General features: G+C 42.8%; 1 protein-coding gene across 1 annotated transcript in view; it reads right to left on the bottom strand.

Annotated features, from left to right (window-relative positions):
- Positions 1–20219, bottom strand: part of GALNT17 (polypeptide N-acetylgalactosaminyltransferase 17) — a 444417-nt gene that overhangs the window by 110306 nt on the left and 313892 nt on the right. The window contains exon 6 of the mRNA XM_044005254.1: positions 1969–2086. Within this exon, the coding sequence (XP_043861189.1) occupies positions 1969–2086 (118 nt within the window). The remainder of the gene's footprint in view (positions 1–1968; positions 2087–20219) is intronic.

The following is a 20219-nucleotide window of genomic DNA, read 5'->3' on the forward strand; positions in this document are numbered from 1 at the left end:
AATAAATTCCTGAACTGAGCCTCCCATTCCAACCACAATCATTGATCCTATCGAGGTAAGGAGAGCACAGGCTTGGGCATCAGGAGACTCCCTTGCCCACTAACCAGTAATGTCATTTCCTACTGTCTCATCTATAATAGGAGGGGCTTGTCTATTACAAAGGTTCTTAACCTTTTTAGAGTCATCATCTCCTTTGGCAGTCTGGTGAAGCCTGCAGACCCCTCCTTAGAATCATGTTTTTAAGTGTGTAAAATATAATACAGAAGATTACAAAGAAAACCAAAGATGTTGAAATAATTATCTGGATTTTTTTTTTTAAGTTTACAAAACCCAGGGGGAGCAGCTAGGTGGCGCAGTGGATAGAGTACCAGCTCTGGATTCAGGAGGACCTGAGTTCAAATCCAGCCTCATACACTTAACAATTACTAGCTGTGTGACCCTGGGCAAGTTACTTAATCCCAATTGCCTCACCAGAAAGAAAGAAAGAAAGAAAGAAAGAAAGAAAGAAAGAAAGAAAGAAAGGAAGGAAGGAAGGAAGGAAGGAAGGAAGGAAGGAAGGAAGGAAGGAAGGAAGGAAGGAAGGAAGGAAGGAAGGAAGGAAGGAAGGAAGGAAGGAAGGAAGGAAGGAAGGAAGGAAGGAAGGAAGTTTACAAAACCCAGATTAAGAATCCCTGAACTAGATTATCTCTAAAATTCCTCCCAACTCTAATATTTTATGATTCTAAGGCTCTGTGATCTATGTAATGATACATGAAACATCTGCATCTTTAATTCTGTAGAGACGTCTTGATACGGAACCTCCTTTCATTAAGCCAATAAATATATGTCTATGAACTGACACCCATAAAGGTATCATAATACCATGGAAAGAGCAATGAACTTGGTATCACAAGTTCAAACCTCGGCTCTGACTTATTAGCTAAGTCATTTCTCATCTTTGTGCCTCAGTTACCTTCATCGGTAAAATGAAAAGGTGAGGTTAGATCAGGAGGGCTTACCCTTGGATCAAGGGACCCCCAAAGGCTCTGTGGATAGATTTCAAGGGATCTATGAACAAGAATGAGAAAAACCACATCTTTATAACAATATAATTAGTTTCCTTAGTAATCCTCTGCATTTTATTTGGGGCATTTAAAATCGTTATTCTGGGAAAGGTTTCACCACCCTGCACAGAGTCCGTGACATACAGATGGCTAATAATCCTGATCCAGATGTCCCTAAGGTCTCTTCTGGTTCTAAATTCATGACGCTCCAGCTTAGTGGATGGCTCTTGGAGAGCATAGGACTTAGTATACAAGTGCAAAGATTTGCCCACGGTCATTCAGCTAGACACTTGAACCCAGGCCTTTCTCACTCAGCCCAGTGCTTATCCTTTATGGCAGATGGTTTTCTCAGATAACCAGAGATCACATAAATGTCATGCAGAGAACCACTTGTGTGATCCTGTACATATTCAATCATCCCCAAAATAATGAAAACATAGGGTATCCATGGTGATATTTAGCATGATTTAGTGGGGAAAAGTCTTGAAACACAAATCACAACTTTTGAATTTGAGGACCGCAGATGTCCCGGCCGTGAGGGGCCTCAGAGGTCACTTAGTCCAACCCCCTCATTTCATCAATGAGGAACTAAAGCCGAGAAATCGTAAAAGATTTCACCAAGGTCCCATGAGCCAGATGAGAACTTGGTTCCGGTGACTGAGTCCTGTGGTCCAGGATACCAATAACCATCTCTCAGACAGTTCAGTCACTGCAATGCTTGAGTCAAATCACTTATTCACCCTCAGCCCCATCCATAAAACAACCATATCAGGAAGACAGCCCTGAGCGAAATGAGTCCATTAGGAGTAAGAGCATCGTATGAATGTCCCAGTTTATTAAAGCGGTGACGGTGCTGGGATTAGATTGAGGAAAAGGAAATTAACATTAAAATTAAGACACCAGAAAAAGAAACCACTTCACAGACCTTGATCCCAAGCTCTATATTTTCTCCTCCATACACATCCATCCCAGGGTCCAGCAGGCCTATTTCCCCGAAGAACTTCCTGTTGACCACAAACGAGCACCCAATCATAGCTGGCGTCCTGCAGGAGAGAAAACAAGTCAGTGACAGATGAGGCATGTTCCCCAAAAGTGAGGTGGCCCATGACACTTAGAGCTGAAAGGGCTCTTGGGAGCCATCAAGTTGGGCTACCTCGCTTTACATATTAGAGAAACCGAGGCCCAGAGAGTTTAAGTAACTTCCCCAGCATCCCACAGGACTCTTTCCACTGCATCCCTGCCTCTCTGGGCCTCAGTTTCTTCCTCTAGAAAATAAGAAGGTGAGATCAGATTCTTTCTTTTTTTTTTTTTTAAACATTTTTTTTTGTGGTGAGGCAATTGGGGTTAAGTGACTTGCCCAGGGTCACACAGCTAGTAAGTGTCAAGTGTCCGAGGCCGGATTTGAACTCAGGTACTCCTGACTCCAGGGCCGGTGCTCTATCCACTGCGCCACCTAGCTGCCCCGAGATCAGATTATTTCTATAGCTCTCTCCAGTTTTGATGAAGCCAAGACTCCTTCAAACAGCCCACAGTTTTGCTTTGGCCTGACCGAGGCTTTGATTGGACATTCCACACCACGCTGGTCTCTTTATCATTCAAACATCTCCCTATCACAGACTCTGTAGCCCAGACTGAGACTCAGGAGTCTTTGGTTTGATTCCTACCCTTGCTGTTTACTTTGCTCAGCCAAGCCATTCTCCCTAAGCCCCAATCTCATCTTGTATGAAATGAAGTAGTAAGATCACCATCAGAGGAGTCCTGGATGCCCATTTGTGGAAGAATCTGGTTGGCCTCTGAGGTCCTTTTTCTTGAGGTTCTAGGACCCTCCCATTAAAAAAAAAAAACCTCCCAGGTCACTTCCAGCTCCAAAATCCATTAGGTATATAACAGAATTCACATTCCATTAGGAATGGGATGTGAGCTGATTGTCCAGGGAAGGACAGCTTACTGACTCTTCAGTTGGGGCAAAGGAGAGTCCAGGTGGGAGAGCAGAAGGTTAGATGCCCTGTGAGTGGAACACACCACCAGAACCATAGACAAGGGATGCTGAGGGACCCCTAGCGGGATGGTACAACTCACTGAAGATAAGGAGCTGACTGTGAGAGGATGAAAGGCAAATAAACCCAAGAGAAATGCCTCCGATGCCTGTGACTATGAAGTAACCTGGATCTCTCAGAATAAGACATTTCTATTACTGAATCACAGATTTTGGAGCTAAAAAGGATACTTAGAATTAATCTAAACCAGAAGGTAAAGGGTTTTGTTTTTTTTCCTGTTTATAGTTGAGTCAAATACTTGTCACTGCAACCCTAATATATACTCTTAAAGATTAAGAATGAATGATGGGGGCAGCTAGGTGGTGCAGTGGATAGAGCACTGGCCCTGGAGTCAGGAGGACCTGAGTTCAAATCTGGCCTCAGACACTTGACACTAGCTGTGTGACCCTGGGCAAGTCACTTAACCCTCACTGCCCCACCCACCCCCCAAAAAAGAATGAATGATGGGGTCAGCTAGGTGCCACAGTGGATAGAGCACTAGTCCTGGAGGCAGGAGGACCTGAATTCAAATCCAGCCTCAGACACTTGATACTCACTAACTGTGTGACCCTGGGCAAGTCACTTTGCCTCACCAAAAAAAGAATGAATTATGGGTAGGTATGGAATAGTATATGATTTTTGATGTGGGATAGGGTAGATAGCTATCAGTCAACCAAAATTTGTGAAGCACCTACTATGTGGCAGGCGCTGTGGTAAGCTCTGAAGATGCAGAGATGAAAATGAAATAGGGCTTTGCCTCAAGAAGCTGACATTCCACTCAGGGAGATGAGCTCACAGATATCCGAGACAAAAGGGAGATAGCCCCTGACCTAAAGAGGCTTACATTCTAGGAGGGCTCCTTCACCTTTGTGTGTGTGTCCTGGACCCCTTGAGCAGACAGCCTGGCAAAGCCCATGAACCCCTCTTCAGAGAATGGGCTTTAAATAAACAAATAAACCAGAATTACAAAGGAAACCCATTGTATATGTGTGTACATATTTCACAAAATGCAGATTAAGAACCCATCCACTGCAGAGATAAAATATGCATGAGAGGCAGCACCATACAGGAGATACAGTGCTGAATTTTGACTCAGAAAGAGCTGGATTTGAATCTTGTCTCAAATGTTAGGTTTTTGACCATGTACGAGTAACAGCCTCTATAAGCCTCAGTTTCCTCAATTGTAAAATGGGCTAAAAGGCCTTTCCAGTTTTCAATACATGACTTAACCATCTTTAAAACAGAAGAAAATACATCTGCCTCATAGTGTTGGGGAAAATCCATACATAAGGGAATCAGCAAAGACTTCCTGGAGGAGGTGAGCTCTGTAGGGGTGCCAAGAGGAGAATATTCTAGGCATAGGATCTTAGGACCAAAGATGAGAGCTGGAAGAGAGCTCAGAGGACATCCAGACCATCTCCCTCATTTTACAGATGAGGAAACTGAGGCTGAGGAACGTTAAGCGACTTGCCCAAGGTTACATAGCCTATGAAAAGGTAAAGAAAATTAGAACAGGAAAAAAGAAATTTAGAACAGGCATCCATGGGTCACAATGGAAAGAGAAAGGAAACTTAAGGTAGGGACCCAGAAGAGATGGGGCTGACTTTAATCAATTAGACAACATTTATTGCTGTTTTAACAATTTGTTGCATCTGACTCTTCGTGACCCCTTTTTTAATTTATTTAGTTGATTTTTTGGCAAAGATACTGGAAAGGTTTGCCACTTCCTTCTCCAGTTCATTTGTCAGATGAAGAAGTTAGGCAAATAAGGTTAAGTAACTTGCCCAGGGTCACACAGCTAGTATCGGAGGCGATATTTGAACTCAGGTCCTCCTGACTGCAGGCCTGGCACTCTATCCACTGTCCCACCTGCTATATGCCAGGCACTGTGCTAGCAACCGGAAATCCAAAGACATAGAAGGAAACCCCTTTCAAGTTAACTTCTGATGGCGCTGGCCTCCCCCAGTGCCCATGACTTCTTTCTGAGATTAATTCCTATTTGCTCTGTATATATCTTGCATGATTTAGAATTGTGTCCCTTTGAATCCCTTAAAACGTCAGCTCCTCCCAAGTAGGAAGTCTGTTTTTGCCTTTCTTTGTATTTCTAGCTCTTAGTGCAGTGGCTGGCTCACAGAGGATGCGTAACAAATATTTGTTGCCTGATTCACATGAACAGGAATGAGCAAACAAGGGCAGTAATGTCCAGTTATGCCTTCCAGCGCTTAATCCTAGGAGCTAATCAAGACAGTAGGGACAGGTCTTCCCCCAATCCCAGAGAACCCTGGGCCATGGGAGGCAGTCTGTCATAATATCTGAGAGTACCATGGTCATATTCTGAGCTTCAGAGGTGGGCTGAGAAAGCCTCCGGCCCCAGCCTGCCTCCCTTGGCCTCCCATTTCCCATTCAGTTTGAGATTTGAACAATAACAAGGCAAACACCCCAAGGCTGGCCAAGTTCTGCCATCTGGGTACAGGGAGCCTGAACTTTCCCCATGTTCCCGTGGGTTCCCGTGGCTCGGCTCTGTGGGAGGTGATGCTGCCGTCAGAGCTCCCACCCCAGCCTCCCTAGTGCCGCCTGAGTCACCAAGCAAGCAGCATCCGTGGCATCTCCTCCTTGCCTCCTCTAGAGCCTTGACACCTGTCAGGTACCAGGGACAGAGGTGGTGAGATGAAACACAAGAGAAGCCTTCATTCTGGGACTGTATGTAAAACATCAGCACAGCACAGAGTGGCCCAGGCTGAGGAAAAGCATCTGAGAGAGAGTGGGGAGCAACACTTGGCTTGGGAAGGGCTTGGGGGCAGCCTGCAGAGTCAGCGGGGGATTCTGAAAGCAGCTGAGCCTGCCTGCCGGGCTCTGGCTTAGCCTTCCAGAGGATGAGCATCAACTGCATTTTGCTCGAGGAAATTTGGATCCCGCCCCTGGAAGTCTTTTTTGTAGCCCAGAGTGATTTGGGAATCACAAAGACCTTGGGCTATTTGGATATGTTTGGGGATTCTGGGTCCTCTGTAATCCTCAGTGACTCTCTTGCCAAATGGATGAGGAAAAACCAGAGGACCACAGATCTAGTTAGCATTGCTCAGCTAGCAACACTCTGAAGCAGGATTTGCAGCCAGGTCTTCCCGACTCCAAGTCCATTGCTCTAAACACCAACCTGCCCCACCTTAAACCCAGAGCTCTATAGAAATGTGTATCATTTCATGTTCAGTTCTTCGGCTCAAATTACAAGTGGGGAGGAAATGGAGAAATGAGACATTGTGGGCATAAAGATAGTTCAAAAGGTTACATGGAAAAGAAAACATATTTTTGACTCAAGTGGCCCATGGTCTATAAAGTGTCTGGGGCTAAGGTGTTTTTGGTTTTTTTGGTTTTTTAGTTATTAAATTTGCCATTTTAATTACCAGTTTAATAATCACTAATGAACACAAGAATTCCAAAATAAAAAAAATATATACATATACGTGTATATGTATATATATATACATATACATGTATATGCATGTATGTGTGAACTTCTGTTGTGTACAATTTTTGTTTTGTTTTACAAGGCAATTGGGGTTAAGTGACTTGCCCAGGGTCACACAGCTAGAAAGTGTCAAATGTCTAAAGCTGGATTTGAACTCAAGTCCCCCTATCTCCAGGGCCAGTGTTACTGTGTATACTTTTTAAGGGTATGTTAAGTTGAACAAGATAGTAACAAAATTGCCCCTTCTGTGTCCCTTTTGAATTTCTGTGTATTTTTTGTTTTATTGATCTGCATCCTTTTCTGCATCTCTTGCTTCCTTGCACCTGCCACTGGGGAAGTCTTTCCTTGTAACAAATGGACAGTCAGGCAAATCGAAGCAGTATATTGGTCATATATGAACACGCATCCCTCATCTGCAGCTCTAGCTCATTACCCCTCTGTCGAGATGTGGGCAGCCTGCCTCATCCGCAGAGTCTGAAGCCGGATTGAGCACTATGTTGACCAGAGGCCTCCAACTGAGTTTCCAGGAAGCTTAAAACTAGAATGCAAATTCCCTATATTTGGATAAAGCAAATTAGCCTGGAAAAACAACCCCAGGTTCATCCTCCATCACCAAGTGAGTGACTCAAGGCAACACCCCTTCCTCTTCTTTCACAGACTCTCATCTCTCCATTCCATACACGAGCCTGTACCAGCCTGGCCCCAAGAACTAACATATTCCTCTGCCAGCCTCCAGACTCCCTTCTAGGAACACCAAAGGGTGAAGCAGGAGTAGTCTTTCCGCACCCCCAACTGTCCCTACAGCTGCTTACCTCAAGCCACCAGCTAGCCTACTGTGTCCCCACTGTGTACCTACTATGTGGCAGGCACTCTGCTAGGTATGGGGGATCCAAAAGGCAAAAAATGAAACCTCCCTATCCTCCAGTAGCTAACATTCTATCATGGGAGAGAATATATACAGAGAGAATAAATTCAAAATAGGTCATTGGTCATTACGGAGAAAGGGCACTAGCAGTTCAGTGGTCAAGGGAAATGGGTGACAAGGTAAGGTGCAGGTATTTGTTGTTGTTCTTATTCAGTCATTTCAGGAGTATCTGACTCTTCATGACCCCCTTTGGGGTTTTCTTGGCAAAACCACCCCAGGTTTGCCATTTCCTTCTCCAGCTCACTTTACAGATGAGAAAACTAAAGCCAATAGGGTTGTGACTTGCCGAGGGTCACACAGCTAGTAAGTGTCAGAGGCTGTATTTGAACTCAGATCTTCCTGACTCCAGGCCCAACGCTCTATCCACTGTGCCACCTGGCTGCCCAGATTAGTGACATCCCACTCAAATAGAAATGGGACCACTAAATCAGCGAATTAAACTGCAGACAGGGGAGGCATATTGAATTGGGAAATAACAAATTAACATTAGCTGTTCTATTGTATTTTTTTTTTTTTGCTAAAAATTTCCCAATTACATTGTAATCTGGTTGGCAACACTCACTACTGGCTACGTGTTTGACATGTCTGGTGTAGAAAGAAAGGGGTGCTTGAGGGGCACTTTGGAGGAAGTGAGAGATTTTATGAGGCAGAAGTAAGAAGAGAGTCAATTCTAGGTTAGTCATTACAACAACATGGAGATAGGAGGTGGTGGGATGCAAACAGAGGGAAATTCAGTTTGGATGGTCTGCTGAATGCAAGAAAGGAAGCAATGCTCACGGACGCTGGAGAGGTAATTTGGGGGGCCATGGGGTCACTGCCTCACATTTCCTCCCAACCATAAATGCACCACTTGGTAATTCATTTTCTGCTGATGTCTCTTATTTGGGCAAACCTGAGACTCATTCCTATGCCCCTAGAAATGGGCACGCCCCTCTCATTCCTCCTGAGAGGTTTCAATGCATTCTACACTAGAGGGTGTTACAATAAGCATCACTGGTACTTAAATCTGAAGTTCCAGGGGGCAGCTAGATGGCACAGTGGTTAAAGCACCGGCCCTGGATTCAGGAGTACCTGAGTTCAAATCCGGCCTCAGACACTTGACACTTACTAGCTGTGTGACCCTGGGCAAGTCACTTAACCCCCATTGCCCCGTAAAAAAAAAAAAAAAAATCTGAAGTTCCTCTGCTTCACCCCTCCTTTAAAAAACAACTGAATATGATAACAAAGTTAAAGTGTACACCCCATCCTAAGAGTTCCATTATCAGGGAAGAAAAACAGCAATTAAAAATAATTACTTTTTATTACTGTTGTTTTCACACAAAATTTATGGAACATGGTTGAAATATTCTAATGCAGAATAAGGTAGAGGAAGAGAAAGAAAAACAAGCAAAGCTGGACAGCTATTAGAAGTGTCATCTAAAATCATTCATATTTATTCATTTCTTGATTCATTCAACAATCATTTCATTAACTCCTTCAATATAGACTTCCTGAAATAACTCATTCAACAACTATTTCATTCATTCATTCAGTAACTACTTCCTTCCACAACTATTTCATTCATTCAACAACCCTGTCATTCTTTCATTCAATATTCACCTCCTTCAATAACTTTTATTTATTTATTCATTTGTTCAACAACTACTTCATTCATTCATTAACCATTTCATTAATTCATTCAACAATCATTTCATATATTCAATACCCACTTCTTTCAATAATTTTATTCATTCAATCATTCAACAACAATTCATTTATTCAATAACAATTTCATTTATTTAATAGCACTACTTATTGTTAACTACCTACTACTATATGCAGAGGACTATATCTAGGTGCTGGGGAGCCACAGATAAGAGGTAGGTTCAATTTAGAATAAGATACGTAAAACTTTTCTAGCATCTAGTCCCAGGTTATGCCTATTTTGCAGATGAAGAAAGTAACTGATAACTTGAATAAATGGTGAATAAGTGGTGAAAAACTGGCCGAGACCAGACAACCGGTCCAGCCATCTTTGCCCTTTATCTGGCTCTGATATGTTCCCTGACTGTGGGCTTCAAGGGGCTTTGGTCTGTCATCAAGTCCTGTGGAATTCAAGTGGAATTCCACTCCATTTCTTACCTCCATCCATCCTGTGTCTCAGTTTCCTTATCTGTCAAATTGAAGAATTTTACTAGTCTCTGATCTCTCACCATTATTGTGTCTGCTACTAGGGTTATCTTTTTTTTCTTTTTTCTTTTTTCTTTCTTTTTTTTTTTTTTGCGGGGCAATGAGGGTTAAGTGACTTGCCCAGGATCACACAGCTAGTAAATGTCAATATTTCAGACTGCCCTTAATGCCACTCCACCCAACAACTGTAACTGCTTCTTTATAGGTTTCTCTCCCCTTCAGCCACCTTTCATGCCACTATCTACATCAGGCCCTCCCCTCACTCAGGAAGCTTCAGCAGCTCACTATTAGATAGAAGATAAATACAAATTCCTTAGCCTGGCCTTCCATGAGACAAGTCCAATCCACATTGCCATCCTTATTTCACACAACTCTCCCTCATACATCCTGTGCCTCAGCTGAACAACCAGCTATTCCTTGAGCTTGACTTGTTATTTCCCACCTCCGTGCATTTGCAGACTGTATTGGAATGTCCTTTCTCCTTATCTATCTTTCAGGATCTTTGATCTTCCTTCAAGGTGCAGCAGCTAAGGTGCTCGATCACACCAGCTAAAAGTGTTCTCTTCCATCTCAAATTGTACTGGCACGTTCTTCTTGGTTTTCTGCTTTATGTTGCCCCCCTCAAGTTTCCATTTCATGTTATACTTATCACTTCACATCTTGTAATGCTCCCAATAGAATGTAAGCACTTTGAGGGTAAATCCTATAGTATAATAGCTGTTATTTACATACTACTTTACTAAGGTTTGTTAAGTGTTTTTGGATCAGTATTCATCATCTCATTTGATGCTCATACAAACTCTGTGAGGCAAGCACTGCACATGTTAATATATCCATGAGAAAACTGAGATCCATGGAGGTTAATAGACTAAACCAGGGTCACATAATTAATAAATGTCCAGGGGAGGATTTGAATCCAGTTTTCTTTCTGGTTCCAAGTCCAGTGTTCTATCCATTATGCCCTATTAAGCTGAGCTTTGTAACCCCCATCACCTTATCACAGAATCTAGTACATAGTAGATGTTAAATAAATATGTTGACTATAAGAATAAAATAATCTCTTTTCAACATGGAGGATGAAGAATATAAAACCTAAGGTAAAATGTGAATTGAACAGCTAGATGGTGCAGTGGCTAAAGTGAAGGACCTGATTGGGAATCCTGACTTAGATGTTTACTAACTGTGTGACCCTAGGCAAGTCACTTAACCTCTCTCTGCCTCAGGTTTCTCATCTGTAAAGAAGGGGATAATAATGGTATCTCTGTTATAAGACTGTTGTGAGAATTAAATGAGATAATATTTAGAAATGGGCTTCGCAAATATTTAAATACTCCATTAACATTATTAAATGCATAATAATTATATATAAATATATGCTAGGTATTATTATTTCTACTGCTACTATTAATTGACAAGTTGGGCATTTACTCACAATCCAATGAAGATAAATGCATTTTAGGGGCTGGGGAAGGCTAAATATATAAGTACATACTTGGCACGAAGACTAGGTGTGTATGTGGCGGGGAAGGGGGGAGGGTGAGGAAGGAAGGACACTTTTAACATAACTAGTTCTTCTAAAACTGCTATCTGTTGGTCTTACATCACCATTTCTCAATATCCCTCATGGGCGATTAGAAAATAATATGCTTTATAATAAAGAATAAAAAAGAGGAAAACAAACAGTTCAGCAAAACTAACCAACTTTCCAAGAAAGTATGACATTATCTACAATGTTCTACACTCATGATTCCTTACCTCTGCAAAGAAGTTAGGGGTATAAGGGGGCAGCTAGGTGGCAAAGGGAATAGAGCACTAGCCCCGAAGTTGGAAGGACCTGAGTTCAAATTTGACCTGAGACACTTACTAGCTGTGTGACCCTGTGTAAATCACTTAACCCAATTGTCTCAGACATCTAGGGCCATTTCCAATCATCCTGATAAACATCTTGGCACTGGACTCAAATGGCTCTGGAGGAGAAAGTGAGGTTGGTGACCTTGCATGGCCCTCCCTCACATGTCATGGTTCTCTTCAAGAAGGAAGGACACAAACAACAAGGGGGAAGAACCTCCTCGTATCTCTTTTTTTGTAGCCAAGACTTATTATTGTGATTCCACAGCATTTATTATTGTTATTATTGTTGCTTTTTAGCAGTTGTAATTTCCATTCATATTGCTGTAGTCGTGTGTGTGTGTGTGTGGCTGTTTTAAAAGGAATATGGTGAATACAGAAAAATATGGAAAGACACATAAACTGATGCAAAGTGAAGAAAATAGAACCAGTAAAAACCCACATATGTATTATATACACACATGTGTATATCTGTGTACATACATGTATATAAAAGTAGAACCAGTAAATTTATACATGTGTATTATAAATACATATTTATGTCTGCATGCATGCATACATTTATATGCATAGGTTTTTTTTGGGGGGGTTAGTGAGGCAATTGGGGTTAAGTGACTTGCCTAGGGTCACACAGCTAGTAAGTGTTAAGTGTCTGAGGCTGGATTTGAACTCAGGTACTCCTGACTACAGGGCCGGTGCTCTATCCACTGCGCCACCTAGCTTCCCCCATGGTTTTTTTTTTTTTTAATTGGTTCTATTTTCTTCACTTTGCATCAGTTTATACAAGTCTTCCCATACTTTTCTGTATTTACCATATTCCTCCTAAACTACAAAAATATTTCATTACTTTCTCAGACTGCAACTTTTTTAGCTATTAAAAGGGTTCCCCTTTGGGCAGCTAGGTGGCGCAGTGGATAGAGCACCAGCCCTGGAGTCAGGAGTACCTGAGTTCAAATCTGACCTCAGACACTTAACACTTACTAGCTGTGTGACCCTAGGCAAGTCACTTAACTCCAGTTGCCTCACTAAAAAAAAAAAAAGAAGGGTTCCCTTCTAAACTGAGCAGAAGGGAGGAAGGAGACATTGACTAAGCATTTACTACATCCCAAACACGGGGCTGAGTATTTCACAAATACCTCATTTGACCCTCACAGTAACTCTGGGAGGGAGGTACTATTATTTTCTTCATTTTATAGTTGAAGAAATGGAGGCAGACAAAGGTTAAGTGGCCAGTCCAAGGTCTCCCAGTATTGTCAGAATGGGGATTTGCAGCTGGGCTGCCTGAGCATTGTTGAAAAGGTGAGCAGGGTGTTCACTCTCTTCCAAAATGGCCATATTAAGTTATAGAGTGTCAGAAAAAAACCCCGGGAGCATGACACTTCAGGGCCCATTCTTATTTCCTCCTCCTTTAAGAGCACACAGGTTTTGGGTTCTGATTTGGAGCTGATGAAAGGTAGCCAATGGATGATAGGGATGTAGGATTTAGGAACCTCCTTTATCTTTCTTCCACTCTGAATACAGGACCTAGAGTCAGGAGACCCTGAGTTTGATTCCTGATTGAGACACTGGGTCACCAGAGGCAAGCTATGTAAAGCTTCTGAATTTCAGCTTCTTCATTCATAAAATAAGGAAGTTAAACTCACTGATGAAGGAAGGAAGGAAGGAAGGAAGGAAGGAAGGAAGGAAGGAGGAAGGAAGGAAGGAAGGAAGGAAGGAAGGAAGGAAGGAAGGAAGGAAAGAGAGGAATAAGAGGAAGGAGGAAAGAAGAAAGAAGGAGAGAGGGAGGGAAGAAAGAGGGAAGGAAGGAAGGGAAGGAGGCAGAGGAGAGGAAGAAGAGGGGAAGGAGGGAAAGGGAGACTGAGGCACCCCAAATTGATTGCAGCTGAGACTCCTTTTCTATTATGAGGCAAGTGGGTGTCACTTCAAGATGTCTGGTTGTTTCCAGAGAGCAGGGATGGATTTTTTGGGGGAGAGATGTTGGCCAGCTTGCCTGGAATTCTCCACTGGCACAGAACAGCTATTTAATAGCTAGAGCCTTGCTTGCCTCTGCTATATATCAAGATGTCCAAAGAGCAAGAAGTGATGTTTTCTGACAAATTCAGAATCTGGAGCTCAAATCTCTTGCAAACACATTCCCACCACAGGCCAATGGTTCTCCCGCTTAATGGAGGACACACTTTGGTTCTCACTGCATAAAAGGGGAGGAGTGTCTACAAAAATCAGGACAGGCTTCCTTCGTTAGAACTGGGCTGCTTTCTCACAAAGGGTTTTCCAGCTCTCTGTAAAACCCAAGCAAATAGAAAAGAGATTCAATGAAATTTGATTCCATTAAAAACAATTTAAGGGGGCAGTCAGGTGGTGCAGTAGATAAAGCACGGGCCCAAGATTCAGGAGGACCTGAGTTCCAATGACACTTACTAGCTCTGTGACCCTGGGCAAGTCACTTAACCCTCATTGCCTTGCCCCCCCCCCCAAACCAAAACAAAACCAATTTAAGTCAACAACCTTTGTTGAGCACCTTCTCCATATGTGGCAATTTGTTAGGAACTGAAGACATAAATATAGACATTCAAAAGGTGTCTGCCCTGAGGAGCTTCCATTCCTCTGGACATAGGATTCACTGCCCATGGGCACAGGCTGGCCCTTTAAGAGGCTCTCCCTTCTCCTACTTGTGTTTTAAAGTTCAGCTCAAAGGGTCCCCCTACATCCCCTCAATTGTCAGGACCTTCTTCCCCCTCTATTCCCCTCCACATACAGTTTGTATTTACTTACTTGTGTACTCCTTATTCCTGCCCTTTATCTACCCCCACTCCCAGAATGTAAGCCTTCTGAGGGCAGGCACTGTTTCTTTTATTGTATCCCCAGCACTTAGCAATGGGGTACAGTAGAAAGAGTGCTGAATTTGGGGCTAAAGGACCCAGGAAATGTAACTTAAATCAGGGACTCAACCCATGGACCCCCAACTTCCTTTGGAGAGATTTCAGGGCATTCATGACCTCAGATGGGGAAAAAATTTCATCTTGATTTTCTACTACCTAGGGAAATATGGTCTTATCAGCCTGGTTTTAAGCTTGAGCTTTGTCACTTACTACCCATGTCACCTTGGGGACATTACTTCACCTCTCTGTGCCTCAGTTTCTTCATCTGTAAAAGGAGGGGCTTAGACTAGATGACGTCTGAAGTCCTTTACTGCTAGGTGGCAGAGCTGATAGAACACAAGTCCTAGAGTCAGGAATACCTGTGTTCAAATCTGGCCTCAGACACTGGCTATGTGACCCTGGACAAGTCAATTAACATCTGTTTGGGGTGGGGGGGGCAACTGGTGGCGTAGTGGATAAAGCACTGGCCCTGGATTCAGGAGGACCTGAGTTCAAATCTGACCTCAGACACTTGACACTTACTAGCTGTGTGACCCTGGGCAAGTCACTTAACTCTCATTGTCCACCCCCCCAAAAAAAAACCCAACAAACAAACAAAAAACATCTTTTTGCCTGTTTCCTCATTTATAAAATGGGGATGATAACCACCTACCTCTCGGGGTGTTGTGAGAATCAAATGTGATAATATCTGCCAAATGCTTATAACAGAGGCTAGTATATAACAAGCGCCATATAAATGTTAGCTATTATTATTATTATTATTATTATTATTATTATTATTATTATTATTATTAGGGGTGGCTAGATGGTACGGTGGATAGGTTGCTCAGTTTGGAGTAATGATTTCAAATCTGTCCTCAGATACTATCTGTGTGACCTTGGGCAAGTCACTTAATCCTGTTTACCTCAATTTCCTCATCTGTAAAGTGAGGTAGAGAAGGAAATGGCAAAACCGCTCCAGTATCTGTGCCATGAAAATCCCAAATGGGCTCATGAAAAGTTTCTTCAGATTATTTATTTATTTTGTGGGGCAATGAGGATTAAGTGACTTGCCCAGGGTCACACAGCTAGTAAGTGTCAAGTGTCTGAGGTTGGATTTGAACTCAAGTACTCCCGAATCCAGGGCTGGTGCTTTATCCACTGTGCCACCTAGTTGCCCCAAGGTCGTGAAGAGTTAAAAATGACTGAACAACAGCGTTATTAGCTAGCAGAATGCCTGGCACATAGTAAGCATTTAATAAATGCTTGCTGAATGAATGAATTTTCCTGAGGGAGACATGCAACATGTAAATACTTGCAAAGTACAGGTATTGTTCACAATGTATACATTTTTCATTAGCACATAACCACAGTATCTTTTGTTTTTCAAAAAATAAACATAGCCTTTATGAACAACCTCAGTTTTTAGACTTTTTTTTTGGCGGGACACACATTTTGTGGGATAGCAAGCATATATAAAATAATATAACTAAGTTAGTGTGGAGAATGAATCTTGTCAAGTGGTCGTGTACTTTTGAATTCATGCTTTTCAAAATTACAATAATATAAAATATGGTCATTAGTTCCAGCCCAATGAAAACATACATTGCAAATTCAAACAATGGGACCACTTCCTGAGATTCATTCTTCTCATTAATAGGGGCCTCACTGTACAAAGTTGTTTCAAGAGATAGTGAGCATGGAATATATGGAAAAGCTTCTAGAAGAAGCGATCGATCCACTCCGACAAGGGATGCTCTTGGGAGGGCAGAAGAAGGAGGGGAGAGAAGGAGGAAGGGATTTGGGGGGAAGACCACTGGCTCTTTCCTTTCACAGTCTAAGCTCAACCAGGGCTCTTGGGTTTTATAGAGTATGTCGGTAACCCCCACCCACTTCATCTCTCTATCAAGTTCCCTCCCAGAAGTCATTTTCCAGGCATAATATTATTTGTTCTTTTCATAATCACATTTTCTTTAGGACTTTTAAACTCCTATCCACCAATTTCATTATGTTTGACATTTTATTTCCCCTAACCAGAATTACCATGAATAATTCACTAGCACATCTTGGGGAATTCTAGTGTTCCTCTAGTTAAAATGTTGCAGCTTTTGTGAAGTGACTTTAAAAAAAAACCTAAATAAGGTCTTACAAATAGGTTCTGAAAATACTTTTATAAGGAGAACAGGAAGACCTGGGTTCAAGTCCTTCTGTCTGACACATCCTGGCTGTGTGATTCTGGGCAAATCACTTGACCTCTCTGTTCTGTGGGAAACCCTCTGATACTAAAGTGTAGGAAAGATACTGAACCACAACAGCAGAAGGACTTTGCTTATGTGAAGTTCCCGCTCCTAGTGAATTTACAGGTATGGATTAAAGTAAGCCTACCTGGGACAGCTAGGTGGCGCAGTGGATAGAGCACTGGCCCTGGAGTCAGGAGTACCTGAGTTCAAATCTGGCCTCAGACACTTAACACTTACTAGCTGTGTGACCTTGGGCAAGTCACTTAACCCCAATTGCCTCACTAAAAAAAAAAAAAAAAAAGTAAGCCTACCTGGCACCCTGTATCCTCAAGTTTCAATGAGGAAAACGGAAAAAAAAAAACATCTGGGCTGGGGGGGGGAGGGGTTCTGAGGGAACAAAAACACCAATCAGGTCAGGGATGGAGGCCAGATAGGACCAAAGGTCTTAAGACTGGGAAATGAAGACAAGCTTGGCCTGCTTTGTAGTTGTGCTTAGGGTCAACCCTGATCATGGCATTGGAGAATTCCATCCAATGAGAACCACAAGGTTATTCATAATATCACCTCTCTGGGCCTCAGTTTACTCCTCTGAAAAATGAGAGATGGACTTGATGGTCTCTATGGTCCCTTCCAGTTTTATATCTCTGATGCTACCCACCCTGTGCCTCAGTTTCTTTATCTGTCAAATTGAAGAATTGCACTAGAGGGTCTCTGATCTCTTGCCATTATCGTGTCTGCTACTAGGGTTATCTTTTTTTTCCTTTTTTTGTGGGGCAATGAGAGTGAAGTGACTTGCCCAGGGTCACACAGCTAGTAAATGTCAGCATTTGAGGTCAGATTTGAACTCAGGTCTTCCTGAATCTAGGGCCAGAGCTTTATCCACTGTGCCACCTAGCTGTCCCTTACTAGAGTTATCTTGAGGAAATTTTCTTATTCTATAGAAGAAGTCTCCATTGTTTTCATTCAATTATAAAAGTCATTTATTTATCTGCTTATAACAGTTTGTTCAATGCTCACTTTAAAACCATTTTTGTGGGTCATGGGTTCTTCTGGCAGTCTGGTGAAGTTTATGGACTCCCTTCTCAGAATCATGTTTTTAAATAAGTGAAGGAAATGGTAAATTTCAGTTGGAGATTATTGACAATAAAGAGTTAATCCCCGCCCCCCTATCCAAGTTCGTGGAGCCCCTGAAATCTATACACAGACCCTTGGACCTCAGGTGACTTGCCCAGAGTCACACAGTTGATAAGTGTCCAAGGCCAGATTTGAACTCAGAAAGATGAGTCTTCCTGACTTCAGGCCCAGCACTCTTATCTTCTGGGCCAATAAGCTGTCCCTAATGTGTTCTTTGCTCTTATTTTGCAGATGAGTAAAGTGAGGCACAGACAGATGAAGTCAGCTCTTCCTGACGCCAAGTCTAGCGGTCTTTCTGAGGCCTCCTAGGTAGAGCTCCTTCCTAACCTGATTTTGTTAACACTGAGCAAAAGAGACTGGCTCTTGGTAGATAAATTTATTTGTGCCAAGTTTCCAGTTGTTCCCCTTCACAACTCCCATGGCTGAAGGGGGAAAAAAAACAACAAAACCCAGCATCTATTTCCTGGCTTAGGCTGCAGAAAGTCAAACAATTTGGAATGAAATCATGGGTCAGTCGCCTTAAAAATGTTTATAAGCTTTTAAGCTTTCAAATGGAAATGGAAAAAAGCTGGAAAGCTTCTGAAAGCACACAGCCCTTGGAGTCTGTCTGTGAAAGCAAAAAAAAAGTTGAATCAGTAGCTAACGGGCAATCCTCCTTGAAAAATGTCCCTGCACTGGTTTTCCCAACTGTTGAGGAGATTACTCCAGTCCCTCTATTGATGTGTGGTGACTGTCCTAAAGATTCCTGGCTGGTTTTTGCAGTTCCAGAGAAAGGGAGGTCACTGGGATAATATTTCACTCATTCAACAAAATTTTCTTGAGGACCCACTATGTGCATGGTAATATGGGAGCAGCCATGATGGGTTAGGGTAAAAAGTTCAAGGAGGGACAGTACTTCTAACCCAATTCAGAAACTGTGGGAGGTGGGTCAAGGGTCAAATATTTTAACACTGAGGAGACCTCAGAGAAATAGATTTCTGGCACACGTGGAGTCTCCCTGGTGCCAAAAAAAAAAAAAAAGGCTCCCTTCTCATCTCTAAAATCATAGAAACTAAGAGTTGTGAGGGACCTTCAAGGTCACCATGTCCAACCTGGAGCAGACTCCCCTCTTCAATAACCCCAGTGAGCAACTCATTCAGCTTGTGCTTGAGGCTCCATAGGGAAGGAAACCCCGCAACCTCCCGAGGCTGCTCCTTCCACCTTCGGAAAGCTGGGAGACTATCAAGGTTTTCCTCACTGCTCCTAATTCTGTCGCCCAGGGCCAAGCAGTCAGTCGGTTTACACACATTTATTAAGTGTTTACAGCGTGCCAGGCACCATACTAAGCAGTGTAGACACAGAGAAAGACAAAAACAGCTTCTGATTTTGTGAGATTTAAAATTGGATACAAGAGCATTAAACTCCCCTTCAACCTTTCCCTTATTTATCTCCCAGACCAGTAAGTGGAAGTAGCTAGACTGGTGCTGAAGCTTCTGATTTAAGGCGACCACAACTTAGATTTTAAACATCACAATCTCAAGAAGCTCAGTCGAAAGAAGGGACAATATGCAGGCAACTTTGTACAAACAAGGATCAGTCCCTTTGCAACCCTTTTTCAAGGAATCCTACCCTTAGCAGCAGGGTGGATATAATACTGCATACAGGATACAGATACAGGACTGGACTGGGGATGGAGAAGAGCCGAGTTCAAATCTAGCCTTGGACACTTACTGACGAGGTGACTGAGCAAGTCACTTAATCTTTGTCTGCCTCAGCTTTTTATCTGTGAAATGGGGATAAGACTAGGATCCTTCTGTAAGGATAAAATGAGATACCTATAAAGTGCTTTGTAATCCTTAAAGCACTCTATGAATGCTGTTATTATTACTAATTGTCATTTATAGGGTTTAGGGCATTTCTCCTCAAGTTCTTTTGTAAAATGCAATACCTGTGGCATGGGTCATATATTCAGCTGCATTGGCGGCAGATATTTTAGTGCCAGTTTCTTTATCCATTCATTGAGCAGCTTCAGGTTATATACATATAATACATATGGCTCCCTTAAATAATCTCCCAGAAGTGCCACGGCCATCACCTGTCCCTCTGGGTATTCCCCACAGCCCAGGCCTGTCAGGACACATCTCCAGGGCATCGGTTACTGAGCATGGGCCTGTCCCCTCACCTACTTGTCCTCCTGGCAGTTCCCCATTGCCCTGATTCCTTGGTCGCACATGGGAGTCTCCTAACTCCCTTTTCAGACACTCAATAGGGGAGTTTGGTAGGGTGAGAAGAGTGCTAGCTATTGAGCAAGAGAAGCTGGGTTTGGGGCAGCTAGGTGGCACAGTGGATAGAGCACCGGCCCTGGAGTCAGGAGTACATGAGTTCAAATCCGGCCTCAGACACTTAACACTTACTAGCTGTGTGACCCTGGGCAAGTCACTTAACCCCAATTGCCTCACTAAAAAGAATTTTAAAAAAAAAGAGAGAGAGAAGCTGGGTTTGAACCCCGGTCTGACAATCTGCT

The sequence above is a fragment of the Dromiciops gliroides genome, chromosome 4 (genome assembly GCF_019393635.1).
Source record: "Dromiciops gliroides isolate mDroGli1 chromosome 4, mDroGli1.pri, whole genome shotgun sequence".
NCBI classification, from domain to species: Eukaryota; Metazoa; Chordata; class Mammalia; order Microbiotheria; family Microbiotheriidae; genus Dromiciops; species Dromiciops gliroides.